This window comes from Oncorhynchus gorbuscha, unplaced genomic scaffold, assembly GCF_021184085.1.
Source record: "Oncorhynchus gorbuscha isolate QuinsamMale2020 ecotype Even-year unplaced genomic scaffold, OgorEven_v1.0 Un_scaffold_928, whole genome shotgun sequence".
NCBI classification, from domain to species: domain Eukaryota; kingdom Metazoa; phylum Chordata; class Actinopteri; order Salmoniformes; family Salmonidae; genus Oncorhynchus; species Oncorhynchus gorbuscha.
Genome location: NW_025745883.1, coordinates 158,138 through 175,000, shown reverse-complemented (window position 1 = coordinate 175,000; position 16,863 = coordinate 158,138). Strand labels below are relative to the sequence as shown.

The 16,863-nt window shown below is 44.4% G+C and overlaps 2 protein-coding genes across 4 annotated transcripts in view; both read right to left on the bottom strand.

The window, feature by feature from the left end:
- Window positions 1-1,629, bottom strand: part of syngr2b (synaptogyrin 2b) — a 14,449-nt gene extending 12,820 nt beyond the window's left edge. The window contains exons 1-2 of the mRNA XM_046336110.1: window positions 1,613-1,629; window positions 1,335-1,519 (exon numbers count right to left, since the gene is read on the bottom strand). Of these exons, the coding sequence (XP_046192066.1) occupies window positions 1,335-1,454 (120 nt within the window). The 5' untranslated portion in view covers window positions 1,455-1,519; window positions 1,613-1,629. The remainder of the gene's footprint in view (window positions 1-1,334; window positions 1,520-1,612) is intronic.
- Window positions 1,630-2,506: 877 nt separating this feature from the next.
- Window positions 2,507-15,707, bottom strand: si:dkey-93h22.7 (Fc receptor-like protein 1). Of its 3 annotated transcripts, none has more exons than XM_046336105.1 (13): window positions 15,337-15,694; window positions 15,225-15,251; window positions 14,906-15,047; window positions 14,032-14,207; window positions 11,645-11,831; window positions 11,263-11,369; window positions 7,771-8,043; window positions 5,794-6,096; window positions 5,081-5,182; window positions 4,383-4,413; window positions 4,246-4,285; window positions 3,877-3,942; window positions 2,507-2,953 (listed from the first exon to the last, which is right to left on the bottom strand). In XM_046336105.1, exons 1-13 carry the CDS (start codon window positions 15,371-15,373, stop codon window positions 2,864-2,866), a joined length of 1,581 nt encoding a protein of 526 aa, XP_046192061.1. In that variant the 5' UTR covers window positions 15,374-15,694; the 3' UTR covers window positions 2,507-2,863. The 3 variants fall into 3 exon arrangements, with proteins under 3 accessions (XP_046192061.1, XP_046192058.1, XP_046192059.1); XM_046336102.1 differs by having other exon boundaries at window positions 4,201-4,285; window positions 15,337-15,692; XM_046336103.1 differs by lacking the exons at window positions 2,507-2,953; window positions 3,877-3,942; window positions 4,246-4,285; ... (1 more) ...; window positions 5,081-5,182; window positions 5,794-6,096 and adding an exon at window positions 6,132-7,683 and having other exon boundaries at window positions 15,337-15,707.
- Between the last annotated feature and the right edge of the window lie 1,156 nt (window positions 15,708-16,863).

Here is a 16,863-nt window from a genome sequence, read left to right as displayed (position 1 = left end):
TCTGGTCTTGGTTAGATATTATTGAACAGGGCCTAGGGCCATCTGGTCTTGGTTAGATATTATTGAACAGGGCCATCTGGTCTTGGTTAGATATTATTGAACAGGGCCATCTGGTCTTGGTTAGATATTATTGAACAGGGCCTAGGGGCATCTGGTCTTGGTTAGATATTATTGAACAGGGCCTAGGGGCATCTGAAAAGTAGATGTCGCACCCACACAACATTTTTGGGGAGTTCCTCAAACCTAATGGACCAAGAAAGGGAGATCCCTAAAATTACAATCTCTACCATTAGACCAATCAGACCACGACTGACTAACTGGGCCTCTCTCTCTTCCTCTTTGGAAAGTCCCTCTCACTGCCTTCTGGTGGATCAACGTGACATTACAACATGACTGTTGATGACCAAGCCAAATGGTCAGGCAGTGTGTGCTGCTCCCACTCACTGCTATATGAACACGTCTTTTCCTATGTCAAACAATAGGCCTAATGTTGAGGGGGAAACGATTTTTCTCAGAGTTTAATTTGTGTGTGTGATTGTCATTATTGGACAAACAGGCCCTGGTATCTCAGAAGGCAGAAGTGTCCATGTGTTTAGGCTACTTTAGGCTGTTGTCCCATTACGTCCTATAACCTCACCTGTATCAGACCATGGAAACACACCGTGTTCACTACGTTCCCCTTCAGCCTGGTTTCAGCTGTGTGAATCCTTTAAGTCTGATATATATACCTCTGCGTTGTGTTTCTAAACAATAACAGCAGCAGCAGCAGGCATCACATGGGGGCTAGTTCCCCTCAGTGTGTGTGTGTGTGTGTGTGGTGTGTGTGTGTGTGTGTAACATCTTCAACACTTTGTGTCATGTCATGCATATGGACTGACCATGAAGCTCCATGTAAGCCTGGTTGGAAGTGTAGCCTGGGCACATAGCTTGGTCTAATCGATTTATCAAATAACCAACCCCCCTCCATTATCGCTTCAATAGTATCCTGATTGTTGTTGTCAGTCGCACGTCCGCGTGAGCAGCTGTACTTTGCGGTGTCGTGACATCAACTGTAACATTATACATCTATCAAGAGGAATACGAGTCGACAATAACACATTGGCTAATATGCAATTAGAGGGCCATCTGTGGTAAAAATATATATTCGGGATGATCAGATCAACATTTAACACAGACGGCATAGTTCGCTCAGTTACGTTAGATAAAAAGACAAAGTGACAGGTGACGTTAGACAATGTCTTAACGTTAAGCCTCTGCTCAACTTCCTTGAAACATTTTAGTCAATAAGTAACTCCCGTTATTACTCTCGGTGTTCATTGCCTTGTCAAACTCACCCAACTCAAGAAGCGCACGATAGTGTGCGGTTGTTTAGCAAACTTGTGAAAGTCGAAGCCACCGCCTGCGAGCGAAGCTCCGTACGCACTAGCGCCACCAACTCCCCCGGTCTCCTCCATCTCTGTCGCTCAACTTCAGCACAGGTCACAAGACAAGCAGCCGTTGATTTAGCCACGGATCTTCCCTGTAACACACAGATCGCCAGACTTACCAACCGCTTTCTTGTTTTCTCGCCAACGACTTTCCTGAAAGTAAAAGGACGCCTACAACGACGTACGTGGCGTGGCGTGCTTTCTCCCAAGGGACCGTCGTGAAAATGTAATTTCCCACAAAAGTGAACAATATTGATACGATGCGGCTCACTTGGTCATAAACATGGTCATATGGTTCTCTTTGTGACGTCGCAGACAGCAGACGTCATAATTATCTATCCACTTTTATTCAACAAAAATATTTTGTATTTGTCTGTCTTGTAGCAATGGACATCTCCCTAATAGTTCATTGTATTCAGTTGTCTCTCTCTCTCTCTCTCTCTCTCTCTCTCTCTCTCTCTCTCTCTCTCTCTCTCTCTCTCTCTCTCTCTCTCTCTCTCTCTCTCTCTCTCTCTCTCTCATTAATTCAGTTTACATTTTATTTGCATGGAAAACATGTGTTTACATTGCCAAAGCAAGTGATATAAACAACAAACAAAAGCGAGAAGACAAAACAATATTAACAAAAAACTATTAGAAATGAACAGTAAACATTGCAGTCACAAAGGTTTGAAAAAGGCATTTCAAGTGTTATATTATCGGCTGTGCACAATGTTTTAGCAACGTGCAAATAGTTGTAGTACGAATAGTAGTGGAAGATAAATGAACACAAGTACAGGTAGTATTTACAGTGGTGTTTGTGCTCCACTGGCTGCCCTTTTCTCATGGCAACAGGCCACACGTCGTGCTGCTGTGATGGAACACTGGTATTTCACCCAGAAGTTATGGGAGTTTATCAATGTTTAGTTTGTTTTCAAATTCTTTGTGATCTGGGTAATCTGAGGGAAATACGTGTCTCTAATATGGTCATACATTTGGCAGGAGGTTAGGAAGTGCAGCTCAGTTTCCACCTCATTTTGTGGGCAGTGAGCACATAGCCTGTCTTCTCTCGAGAGCCATGTCTGCCTACGGCGGCCTTTCTCAATAGCAAGGCTATGCTCACTGAGTCTGTACATCATTTTGGGTCAGTCACAGTGGTCAGGTAATCTGCCACTGTGTACCCTCTGTTTAGGGCCAAATAGCATTGTAGTTTGCTCTGTTTTTTGGGGTGATTATTTCCAGTATGTCAAATAGTTATCTTTTTTTTTTGCTTCCTCATAACTTGGTTGGGTCTAATTGTGTTGCTGTTCTGGGACTCTGTGGGGTCTGTTTGTGTTTGTGAACAGAGCGCCAGAACCAGCTGGCTGAGGTACCTCTGCTCTGGGTTCATCTCTCTGTAGGGGAGGGCTTTGTGATGGAATGTGTAGGAATCGCTTATTTTTAGATGGTTGTAGAATTCAAAAGTTATTTTGTGGAATTTCATCCTCCAAGGTGTTCTTCAGTTCCTGGTGTAGCTGCAGCCACTCGTCTGTCGATTCTACTTCCTCCTGTGGATCAGTGACATCAGTCTGATTGATTGGTTCATTTATTGATTGATTAATTGGTTAACTGATTCATGGTGGATGGATGGATTAATAGATTGATTGGTTGATTGATTGATCAGTTAGTTGATTAATTGATTGATTGATTGATTGATTGATCAGTTAGTTGATTAATTGATTGATTGATCAGTTAGTTGATTAATTGATTGATTGATTGATTGATCAGTTAGTTGATTAATTGATTGATTGATTGATTGATCAGTTAGTTGATTAATTGATTGATTGATCAGTTAGTTGATTAATTGATTGATTGATCAGTTAGTTGATTGATTGGTTGATTGATGGGTTAGTTGATTGATTGATTGATTGATTGATTGATCAGTTAGTTGATTAATTGATTGATTGATCAGTTAGTTTATTAATTGATTGATCAGTTAGTTGATTAATTGATTGATTGATCAGTTAGTTGATTGATTGATTGATTTATCAGTTAGTTGATTAATTGATTGATTGATCAGTTAGTTGATTAATTGATTGATTGATCAGTTAGTTGATTGATTGATTGATCAGTTAGTTGATTGATTGATTGATCAGTTAGTTGATTAATTGATTGATTGATCAGTTAGTTGATTAATTGATTGATTGATCAGTTAGTTGATTGATTGGTTGATTGATTGATGGGTTAGTTGATTAATTGATTGATCCGTTAGTTGATTAATTGATTGATCAGTTAGTTGATTAATTGATTGATTGATCAGTTAGTTGATTGATTGGTTGATTGATTGATGGGTTAGTTGATTCATTGATTGATTGATCAGTTAGTTGATTAATTGATCAGTTAGTTGATTGATTGGTTGATTGATTGATGGGTTAGTTGATTGATTGATTGATCAGTTAGTTGATTGATTGATTGATGGAGGCTACATTACCTGATCTGAGTCAAGGATTCTGGCTGCTCTCACCACTCCGTCATCCTCCATGTATTCCTCTTCATCCTTCATCGGGAGAAAAGGGGAATATGTTACACTCTGTGGGGAAGTTCCAAATGAACATGAATGTGAAGTATGTACTTATTATCTTTCCACACACACACACACACACACACACACACACACACACACACACACACACACACACACACACACACACACACACACACACACACACACACACACACACACACACACACACACACACACACACACACACACACACACACACACACACAATAACTTTTTATCATTCTCGGCCACCATAATGCACTGGCGACCCAGGAACTCTTCATCATCATCAGATACCATTATGTTGTGCATCTCCAGACCCAACTTGAGATCCAGCCTGTAGGAGATGGAGGAATACGGGGATGAATATCTGGCCACTGGGAAACAGGTGAGATCTCAGGGCTGAGGTTGTTATGGGAAGTAAATTCACTTACGTAGACTTTTCAACAAGATACTGTCTTTTCTCTGTGGGAAAAACAGGCAACAGGGTTAGAGAGACAAACTGAAAAGAGAGAGGAGAGAGAGAGACAGAGAGGCAAACTGAAAAGAGTGAGGTGAGAGAGAGAGAGACACAAACTGAAAAGAGAGAGAAGAGGAGTGAGAGACAATCTGAAAGAGAGAGAGGAGTGTGAGAGACAGAGAGACAAACTGAAAAGAGTGAGGAGAGAGAGAGAGAGAGGCAAACTGAAAAGAGTGAGGTGAGAGAGAGAGAGACACAAACTGAAAAGAGAGAGAAGAGGAGTGAGAGACAATCTGAAAGAGAGAGAGGAGTGTGAGAGACAGAGAGACAAACTGAAAAGAGAGAGGGGTGTGAGAGACAGAGAGACAAACTGAAAAGAGAGAGAGACAGCGAGACAAACTGAAAAGAGAGAGAGACAGAGAGACAAACTGAAAGAGAGAGAGAGAGGGGTGTGAGAGACAGAGAGACAAACTGAAAGAGAGAGAGACAGACAAACTGAAAAGAGAGAGAGACAGAGAGACAAACTGAAAGAGAGAGAGACAGAGAGATAAACTGAAAGGAGAGAGACAAACTGAAAGGAGAAATAGGAGCGAGAGAGACGAGAGAGACAGAGAGACAAACTGAAAAGAGAGAGAGGAGCGAGAGAGTGGAGAATAAGTAGTGTACACTCACGGTACAGCAGACCAATGAAACAACAGGTGGTCACCAAGGTAACCAGGAAGAGGAAACAGCCGAACACAACAGCCACCACCGTGGTAGGGAGGTGGTTCAACACTGGCAGAGGAAGAAGAAGAGGTAAACAAACAAAAACAACTTCAAACATCTAAATACAGGCTTTGATTGAACTACATACAACCCATTGACCTTATGTAGAGCCATGTGTCTGTAAGAGTCACACACACTCAATTCCAGTCAAACAAGGACTGTCATGCCTGGGATGGAGAGGAGAGAGGAGAGAGGAGAGAGGTTAACATGACACATTCTACCCACACAAGGACTCAATGTACTGGCCTCAATGTACCGCTGCCAGCATGGGTTTGAATCTGGCCTCAATGTACCGCTGCCAGAATGGGTTTGAATCTGGCCTCAATGTACCGCTGCCAGAATGGGTTTGAATCTGGCCTCAATGTACCGCTGCCAGCATGGGTTTGAATCTGGCCTCAATGTACCGCTGCCAGCATGGGTTTGAATCTGGCCTCAATGTACCGCTGCCAGAATGGGTTTGAATCTGGCCTCAATGTACCGCTGCCAGCATGGGTTTGAATCTGGCCTCAATGTACCGCTGCCAGCATGGGTTTGAATCTGGCCCACTGCTCTTTCAGCTATCTCTCTCTATCCAATCAAAATATATTTAAGAAAAAGAAAAGACTCGTCTTAGACCAAACCTTTTTTATCGATGTACCTCGCCTCACTGCTGATCACCGTAGTGTCATCAAAGCTGTCGGACACCTCACAATGGTACGTTCCGGCGCTGCTCCTCCCCACAGATAGCAACAAAATGGATTGCTTCGGCTGGTTCTCCACCCAGTAGAACTCTCCACGGCCTTCGAGAACAGTTCCGTTGAGGAACCAGCGGTACTGGGGATAGGTTCCCCTCTCCACAGAACAGTAGAACCTCAGGCCCACAATGGAGAAGTTTTCTCCCACGTCGGTGTCATAGTGCATCGTCAGAGCTCCACCTACTGGAACTGGGGGGGGGGGGGGGGGGGGGGGGGGGGGCTTATCATGTGCATACTGGCTATCATTTTACAAAAAAACATTTTCACTCTGAAGGGGAAAAGGATGCCATTTGGGATGCAAACATGAAATGATGAGTTTCAATGTATGATAATTTATAAGTACAGTGGGTGATAAGTCTAGTGGGTGATAAGTCCAGTGGGTGATAAGTCCAGTGGGTGATATGTCCAGTGGGTGATAAGTCTAGTGTGTGATAAGTCCAGTGAGTGATAATTCCAGTGGGTGATAAGTCTAGTGGTGATAAGTCTAGTGGTGATAAGTCCAGTGGGTGATAAGTGTAGTGGGTGATAAGTCCAGTGGGTGATAAGTCTAGTGGTGATAAGTACAGTGGGTGATAAGTCTAGTGGGTGATAAGTTTAGTGGTGATATGTCTAGTGGTGATAAGTCCAGTGGGTGATAAGTCTAGTGGTGATAAGTCTAGTCGTGATAAGTCCAGTGGTGATAAGTCCAGTGGGTGATAAGTCCAGTGGGTGATAAGTCCAGTGGGGGATAAGTCCAGTGGGTTATAAGTCCAGTGGGTGATAAGTCCAGTGGGGGATAATTCCAGTGGGGGATAATTCCAGTGGGTGATAAGTCCAGTGGGTGATAAGTCCAGTGGGGGATAAGTCCAGTGGGGGATAAGTCCAGTGGGGGATAAGTCCAGTGGGTGATAAGTCCGGTGGGTGATAAGTCTGGTGGGTGATAAGTCTAGTGGTGATAAGTCCAGTGGTGATAAGTCCAGTGGGTGATACGTCTAGTGGGTGATAAGTCCAGTGGGTGATAAGTGTAGTGGGTGATAAGTCTAGTGGTGATAAGTCCAGTTGGTGATAAGTCTAGTGGTGATAAGTCCAGTGGGTGATAAGTCTAGTGGTGATAAGTCCAGTGGTGATAAGTCTAGTGGGTGATAAGTCTAGTGGGTGATAAGTCTAGTGGTGATAAGTCTAGTGGTGATAAGTCCAGTGGTGATAAGTCCAGTGGGTGATAAGTGTAGTGGGTGATAAGTGTAGTGGGTGATAAGTCTAGTGGTGATAAGTCCAGTGGGTAATAAGTCCAGTGGGTGATAAGTCCAGTGGTGATAAGTCTAGTGGGTGATAAGTCCAGTGGGCGATAAGTCCAGTGGGTGATAAGTCCAGTGGCTGATAAGTCTAGTGGGTGATAAGTCCAGTTGGTGATAAGTCTAGTGGTGATATGTCTAGTGGCGATAAGTCCAGTGGGTGATAAGTCTAGTGGTGATAAGTCTAGTGGTGATAAGTCCAGTGGGTGATAAGTCCAGTGGGTGATAAGTCCAGTGGGGGATAAGTCCAGTTGGGGATAAGTCCAGTGGGGGGATAAGTCCAGTGGGGGGATAAGTCCAGTGGGGGATAAGTCCAGTGGGGGATAAGTACAGTGGGGGATAAGTACAGTGGGGGATAAGTCCAGTGGGGGATAAGTCCAGTGGGGGATAAGTCCAGTGGGGGATAAGTCCAGTGGGGGATAAGTCCAGTGGGGGATAAGTCCAGTGGATGATAAGTCCAGTGGGGGATAAGTCTGTGGGAGATAAGTCCAGTGGGTCTTGAGTGCTGAGAACAGAACTATAGGTCAAATAATTTGCTTGAAACAGACTGTCGGACAAAGAGACAGACAGATAGCGAGACAGACAGACTTACCAACGTGCATGGCCGTCCACTGACTGTACACCACCCTGTCTCCGTTCTGCGCCTGACACTGTAGAAAGCCCATGTGGAGATCTAGAACCATTGGAATAGAGAACGTGGCGAATCGCTCGTCAACCGTCTCCGTGCTAATGAACTCTGACCTGTTGTAGAGGGAGAAGGTGATGGGCGGAGTCCCGTTGAGTGATTGACACGTGACTAGGGCAAAGTAGGTCCCGCCTCTTTCCTTCAGTACCAGGAAGAGGAGGTCTGGTTCAGACACGAGCTCTGAAAGAGAGGAGAGGATGGATGGAGAGAGTTTTGAACAAGATATCATCTGAATACAGGGTTTGATTGAATACAACCCACTAACTTCACCCAAAATAATGTCACAAATATGAACATGTGACAGACTCCATTTCAGCTGTCAGGAGCTTTGAGAAATACGCAGTGTGGAGTTTTCCTGACCGCTGGACCTGACCAGGGAAAACTCCTGCCTCCTCTACACTCTAACCACTAGGCTGCCTGCCTCCTCTACACTCTAACCACTAGGCTACCTGCCTCCTCTACACTCTAACCACTAGCCTACCTGCCTCCTCTACACTCTAACCACTAGGCTACCTGCCTCCTCTACACTCTAACCACTAGGCTACCTGCCTCCTCTACACTCTAACCACTAGGCTACCTGCCTCCTCTACACTCTAACCACTAGGCTACCTGCCTCTATACTCTAACCACTAGGCTACCTGCCTCCTCTACACTCTAACCACTAGGCTACCTGCCTCTATACTCTAACCACTAGGCTACCTGCCTCCTCTACACTCTAACCACTAGGCTACCTGCCTCCTCTACACTCTAACCACTAGGCTACCTGCCTCTATACTCTAACCACTAGGCTACCTGCCTCCTCTACACTCTAACCACTAGGCTACCTGCCTCTATACTTAGGTAAACACATTCTGAAGGGAAATAACATTGCAGAATGTTTTGCGTCTGTGTTCTTCAATAAAAACATAAACTTTAGAAAGGGGGTCTTTAACCTGTCTCCTCTCCTTCATCTTGAACCTGTCTCCTCCCCTTCATCTTTAACCTGACTCCTCCCCTTCATCTTTAACCTGACTCCTCTCCTTCATCTTGAACCTGTCTCCTCCCCTTCATCTTTAACCTGACTCCTCCCCTTCATCTTTAACCTGACTCCTCTCCTTCATCTTTAACCTGTCTCCTCTCCTTCATCTTTAACCTGTCTCCTCCCCTTCATCTTTAACCTGTCTCCTCCCCTTCATATTTAACCTGTCTCCTCCCCTTCATCTTGAACCTGTCTCCTCCCCTTCATCTTTAACCTGACTCCTCCCCTTCATCTTTAACCTGACTCCTCCCCTTCATCTTGAACCTGTCTCCTCCCCTTCATCTTTAACCTGTCTCCTCCCCTTCATCTTTAACCTGTCTCCTCCCCTTCATCTTTAACCTGTCTCCTCCCCTTCATCTTTAACCTGTCTTAACAGGTGACATCCCCTTCATCTTTAACCTGTCTTTGTTTACCTTATCCCCAGTTCACCTATCACTGATTGAATCCAGAATGTGAGTTTAACAGGTTCTTATCCAGACATCAATAAGGGATCATAGCTTTCATCCTGAAGTCTTTGTGAGTTTAAGAGGTTTTTCCAGAACAACAGTGAGTCATTTAGAACAGTGAGTGTCCTTATCCAGAACAACAGTGAGTGCTTAGAGAGGTCCTAATCCAGAGCAACAGTGAGTGCTTACAGAGGTTCTTATCCAGAGCAACAGTGAGTGCTTACAGAGGTTCTTATCCAGAACAACAGTGAGTGCTTACAGAGGTCCTAATCCAGAACAACAGTGAGTGCTTACAGAGGTGCTTACAGAGGTTCCCAGAACAACAGTGAGTTATCCAGAACAACAGTGAGTGCTTACAGAGGTTCTTATCCAGAACAACAGTGAGTGCTTACAGAGGTTCTTATCCAGAGCAACAGTGAGTGCTTACAGAGGTTCTTATCCAGAACAACAGTGAGTGCTTACAGAGGTTCTTATCCAGAACAACAGTGAGTGCTTACAGAGGTCCTTATCCAGAACAACAGTGAGTGCTTACAGAGGTTCTTATCCAGAACAACAGTGAGTGCTTACAGAGTGTTCTTATCCAGAACAACAGTGAGTGCTTACAGAGGTTCTTATCCAGAACAACAGTGAGTGCTTACAGAGGTTCTTATCCAGAACAACAGTGAGTGCTTACAGAGGTCCTTATCCAGAACAACAGTGAGTGCCAGAATCCAGAACAACAGTGAGTGCTTACAGAGGTTCTTATCCAGAACAACAGTGAGTGCTTACAGAGGTTCTTATCCAGAACAACAGTGAGTGCTTACAGAGGTTCTTATCCAGAACAACAGTGAGTGCTTACAGAGGTTCTTATCCAGAACAACAGTGAGTGCTTACAGAGGTCCTAATCCAGAACAACAGTGAGTGCTTACAGAGGTTCTTATCCAGAGCAACTTACCATACTGAGTGCTTACTTTTTTGTACTGGTCACCCTTGGAAATCAAATCCACAACCCTGGCGTTGCAAGCGCCAAGCTCTACTAACTGAGTGCTACAGGGAGGTCGTCATTTAGGAAGGTTACCTTCACGTTCTTTGGCACAGGGACTATGGGGGTCTGCTTGAAACATGTTGGTGTTACAGACTAGGTCAGGGAGAGGTTGAAAACAGTTGGTCAGCTCATGCCACCCTGATTCTAGATCCAGGGTGAAGTTTCCCCATAGAACAGTGGTTCCCAACCAGGGGTACTAGGACCGCTGGGGGTACTTGGCCTACCCACAGGGGGTACTTGAGAAGTCTGATGAGACCGCAGGCCTGCTGGTAAAATGCACATGAGGGGTACTACGGGCAGAACAAAATTCAGTTGGTGGTACAGTAACCAAAAGGTTGAGATCCACTGCCATAAAGAATAATAGAGGACTCTTCTTTGTATCTGTCCCATTATGACATCTGTGAGAGCACGGGCAGCACCATTGAGAGCAGCTCCATTTTGAAGTAGTCAATTTTCTTCCTCTACTAATTCTACGAGTTGGTAAACAAACTGAAATGGTGCAGACCGCCACCTAGAGTGTGTTGTTTGAACAGATATAAAGCCAAGGTTGGTGATTTACTGTCACCTGCAGTCATGGAATGTTTGTTCACGAGCATAATTCATTGGCTGTTCCCTCCTGATGACCAGGATGGAATGATGTGATCCTTCCTTAACCCATAGGAAGTCCCACCCAGTTGACTAATTCAAAATGGTGAAATCCCTCTATGTTGCTGCCCATGTTAAAAAAAAAATTTGTGGCACTAGAGCCCTCTATCTATCTCTATGAGTACACCCTAGGTACAGATTTAGGATCAGCTTCCCTTCCCCCAAGCCTTAAGCATTAGTGTGGAAAATGCAAAAACTGACTCAAGATCAGCATCTGAGGCAACTTCACCCTACTCCATAATTATGTGATACAAATGACCCCTGACCTTTGACCTTGATGACCTTGGCAGTGCTCCTGGAGGAGTAGACCTTGGTGATGTTGAGTTGGTTGGTAGCAACACAGGTGTACTCCCCGCTGTCCTGGGGCACCATCCTGTAGTAGTGCATACAAATACAGATACTGTCAACAATATTTCCAGTGAGTTTTCACATATAAGAAGCTAAATAATAAAACATTGACAAAGATCTATGTGACTGGAATGGTGTATTTGTCAATAAATATATCAGTTCTCTTCAGTTGTTTGCATATCCAATGCACCCCTGATCTAAGATGCATCTTCAGGTGGGCACAAATGAACCTCTGAAAGACAAACACAAGACAGACAGACCAGACAGACCAGGAATAACAGACCATCCACAATACAGTACCTGTAGATGAAGAGTTGTTCCTGTGTCTGATTGTGTAAAGGAGACAGGGGGAGGGGCTTCCCATCCACCAGCCACTGGTAGGAGACGTGGGTCCCTTTGGCGATGTTACAACGTAGGGACAGTGGCTTCCCTTCGTAGAACTCCACAGACCCTGATTGGACTACAACCTCTGCACCATTGACTGGGTCTGTGGGAGAACACATACAACCATGCAGTAGAACCATTCTTAGCACCATAGAATCTGATAATGTTGTGTTCTAATTCTAGGAGGGCATTTTAGATCTGTGAAAACATTTTAGTTCTATTAAGACATTGTAATTGTATAAAGACATTCAAATACTATGAGGACATTCTAGTTCAATGAAGAAATTTGCATTATCTGAGGACATTCTAGTTATATGAGTACATTCTAGTTCTATGAGTACATTCTAGTTCTATGAGTACATTCTAGTTCTATGAGTACATTCGAGTTCTATGAGTACATTCTAGTTCTATGAGTACATTCTAGTTCTATGAGTACATTCTAGTTCTATGAGTACATTCGAGTTCTATGAGTACATTCTAGTTCTATGAGTACATTCTAGTTCTATGAGTACATTCTAGTTCTATGAGTACATTCTAGTTCTATGAAGACATTCTAGTTCTATGAAGACATTCTAGTTCTATGAAGACATTGTAAACGCAGCAAAAAAGGAAACGTCCTCACTGTCAAACTGTGTTTATTTTCAGCAAACTAAACATGTGTAAATATTTGTATGAATATAAGGTTCAACAACTGAGACATAAACTGAACAAGTTCCACAGACATGTGACTAACAGAAATGGAATAATGTGTCCCTGAACAAAGGGGGGTCAAAATCAAAAGTAACAGTCAGTATCTGGTGTGGCCACCAGCTGCATTAAGTACTGCAGTGCATCTCCTCCTCATGGACTGCACCAGATTTTCCAGGTCTTGCTGTGAGATGTTTCCCCACTCTTCCACCAAGGCACCTGCAAGTTCCCGGACATGTCTGGGGGGAACGGCCCTAGCCCTCACCCTCCGATCCAAGAGGTCCCAGACGTGATCAATGGGATTGAGATCCGGGGTCTTCGCTGGCCATGGCAGAACACTGACATTCCTGTCTTTCAGGAAATCACGCACAGAACGAGCAGTATGGCTGGTGGCATTGTCATGCTGGAGGGTCATGTCAGGATGAGCCTGCAGGAAAGGTACCACATGAGGCAGGAGGATGTCTTCCCTGTAACGCACAGCGTTGTCATGCTGGAGGGTCATGTCAGGATGAGTCTGCAGGAAAGGTACCACATGAGGGAGGAGGATGTCTTCCCTGTAACGCACAGCGTTGTCATGCTGGAGGGTCATGTCAGGATGAGCCTGCAGGAAGGGTACCACATGAGGGAGGAGGATGTCTTCCCTGTAACACACAGATTTGAGATTGCCTGCAATGAAAACAAGCTCAGTTCGATGATGCTGTGACACACCGCCCCAGACCATGACGGACCCTCCACCTCCAAACCGATCCCTCTCCAGAGTACAGGCGTCGGTGTAACGCTCAGTCCTTCGACAATAAACACGAATCCAACGATCACCCTCGGGGAGACAAAACCGCGTCTCGTCAGTGAAGACCACTTTGAGCCAGTCCTGTCTGGTCCAGCGATGGTGGGTTTGTGCCCATAGGCGATGTTGTTGCCGGTGATGTCTGGTGAGGACCTGCCTCACAACAGGCCTACAAGCCCGCTGAGTGGCCTTATACAGCTCATTGAGTGGCCTTATACAGCTCGCTGAGTGGCCTTATACAGCTCGCTGAGTGGTCTTATACAGCTCGCTGAGTGGTCTTATACAGCTCGCTGAGTGGCCTTATACAGCTCGCTGAGTGGTCTTATACAGCTCGCTGAGTGGCCTTATACAGCTCGTTGAGTGGTCTTATACAGCTCGCTGAGTGGTCTTATACAGCTCGCTGAGTGGTCTTATACAGCTCGCTGAGTGGTCTTATACAGCTCGCTGAGTGGTCTTATACAGCTCGCTGAGTGGCCTTATACAGCTCGCTGAGTGGTCTTATACAGCTCGCTGAGTGGCCTTATACAGCTCGTTGAGTGGCCTTATACAGCTCGCTGAGTGGCCTTATACAGCTCGCTGAGTGGTCTTATACAGCTTATACGGAAAATAATCTTTGTCCAGTTTGAGGTCACTGTTCTTGTAATCACTGTTCATATATCCAGAAGCTATTTTCGGTCATAAGAGACAGTAGCATCAACATTATGTATAAAATAAGTTACAAACGATGCGAAAAACACACAACTGGATAGGAGCCCGTAAAATGGCGGCCATCCCCTCTGGCGCCATTCTTCCAGGACAAAACAGAGGTATTAATACAGGGTCTACGACTCACCGACTACTCGGAGGTGGTGTCTTTGACTGACAGTGGGGTGTATTACTGTGTTGTTCTGGACGCTGGCTACACACACCATGTAGCCCTCGTAGGAAGCAGTGATGAACAGAGGGAAATTGGCCTTCTCACCAGACAGAGCACTGTAGAAGCCTAAGGCCTTGGACCGGTCACCTTCCCTGAGGACAGATTACAGTAATGGATTGGATAAATAGCAGTGGTAAAAATGTATATTTTATTGTGTTGTTTACATGGCATTATATTGACAGGGCTCTGTAGAAACTTAAAGCTGCAATTTGTAACTTTTTGAGGGCGACCCAACCAAATTCACATAGAAATGTGAGTTATAGATCTGTAATCCTCATTAAAAGCCTGTCTCAGAAGCGGTAGATCTGCTCTATGTGTGCTATTTCTATGCTTCCCGTTCTTAAGTTTTGTTTTTGCATCTTTTACTTTCAGTTTTGTACACCAGCTTCAGACAGCAAATATACAGAAATATATTTCACAGCGGTTTAGGGTACAATGATTCTCTACACTATACATGCGTGTTTTGTCACATAAACTGAAATTCGAATTTTAACAACCAGGAAATGGCAGGGCCATTTCTACATTGTGCATCTTTAAGGTCTTGTCTAATGTGAGTTTCAAATTGACCCCTAGAATCCTACCCCCTAGGCACTGCATTCGATTGATTAGCCTACTGATATATTCATATTGACAACACTCTTTCCAGATCTCCAGTACTTAGGGTCTTGAGGTAGATATTTTTGCAATCTTAACCAAACACTTAGCAAGCTGGTCAAGGTTTTGGGTTGACAGTCATTTGAGTCTCGGTCAGAGCTACCCTCTGAATTCCCTACAATACAGCAACACCCACCTGAATAGCTGGTAGAGGAGGGACTCTTCTTTAGGGTAATGCAGAACTTCACACTGGAATTCTTCTACAGTCTTCTCTAGGGCTGTTGAGGGGCCGTACAGCAACGGTCTGCCTAGGACTGAGGCTCCTGGGACTGAGGCTCCTGGGACGGGGACAACACAACACAGTCAGACACACACACACACACACACACACACACACACACACACACACACACACACACACACACACACACACACACACACACACACACACACACACACACACACACACACACACACACACACACACACAACAAAAAAATTGGCACAAAACTTACTTGTCTCCTGGCAGAAGGTGTAGAAACCTTCAAAGAAGAAGAAAAAGAAGACTGTTGGTGTTCTATAAAATAATCATCTGAAAGCCATAATAACAAGTACAGCACGACTCACCCAGTAAAACTACTACTGTTGTTCTGAGAGTAGTCATCTTCTCTCCTTCCTCCGTATCCACAAAACCCAATTTGACTGGACGTTTGTTTTTGACTGAAGAAGCAGATATGGACTTGCATCCGTGTGTGTGTAAAGGTTTGAATGTGTTTACATTTGTTGTGTGTGTGTGTGTACTGCAGTTAGTGGTTGGAGGGGTTAGTGGTTATGGAGGGTGGTGAGAGTGAATGAATGGTGGAGACAGAGAGAGCAGGATGTGGGGGGCCGATAAAAATAACAGAAAGAAAGGTTAGGACCTAGTAACCTACACGCCCCACTACACACACACTCCAGACACACCCAGCACACACACACACACACACACACACACACACACACACACACACACACACACACACACACACACACACACACACACACACACACACACACACACACACACACACACACACACACACACACACACACACACACACACACACCTAGCCACACACACCAGACACACACACACACACCAGACACACACACACACACCAGCAGACACACACACACACACACACACCAGCAGACACACACACACACACACACACCAGCAGACACACACACACACACACCAGCAGACACACACACACACACACACCAGCAGCAACACACACACCAGCAGACACACACACACACAGCAGCACACACACACACACACACACACACACACACACACACACACACACACACACACACACACACACACACACACACACACACACACACACACACATGTGCACAGAACTGATAGTACTATACACCGTCCCCCTCCCTTATACCCCCTCTCTCCAACAGCAGTTCCACAAAAACACAACATGTTTCAAATTTCGCAACTTTATTAACACACGAGATGTAGCATTACATTTTGTATTGTTTCAGTATTGATAACAATTCTTCCATTAAAAGTCATAAAACATTTGAAAAGACAATTTAGTCTTAATTTTTTGCACATTGGTGCAATTTTCACATGTGGTACATTTTCACAAGTATGTGGTACATTTTCACAACTCTTAGACTCTAAACAGATAATCAAAATGTCATGTGGTCAAAACTCTAAGCACATTTTCCATTGACTGAGTACTACAATCAAATTCACAACGTCACTTGTTCACTGCACCAAATCACTCTTTCAATTTGCACATATTCAAGTATTCAAGTATCTGCCTTTCAAAATGCAATATTCACTTTACTTTTGATATGATTTTCTTGTCATTTGTCTATCGCTTAATCAAACGGCTCAAAACGGATAACTGCTGAACCAAAATGGAGTAGTGCTTAGCTTACCTATATAGTTTCATAACTACTGAACCAAAATGGAGTAGTGCTTAGCTTACCTATATAGTTTCATAACTACTGAACCAAAATGGAGTAGTGCTTAGCTTACCTATATAGTTTCATAACTACTGAACCAAAATGGAGTAGTGCTTAGCTTACCTATATAGTTTCATAACTACTGAACCAAAATGGAGAAGTGCTTAGCTTACCTAT

What these genes read in the sequence shown, in the direction of transcription:
- si:dkey-93h22.7 (XM_046336102.1), bottom strand. Translation starts at nt 15,373, where the DNA reads ATGACTACTCTCAGAACAACAGTAGTAGTTTTACTGG. An exon ending in GAACAACTCTTCATCTACAG is followed by an intron (nt 11,370 to 11,644) that starts GTACTGTATTGT and finishes GCACTACTACAG; the next exon opens with GATGGTGCCCCAGGACAGCG. An exon ending in CAAGGTCATCAAGGTCAAAG is followed by an intron (nt 8,044 to 11,262) that starts GTCAGGGGTCAT and finishes CCTCTCTTTCAG; the next exon opens with AGCTCGTGTCTGAACCAGAC.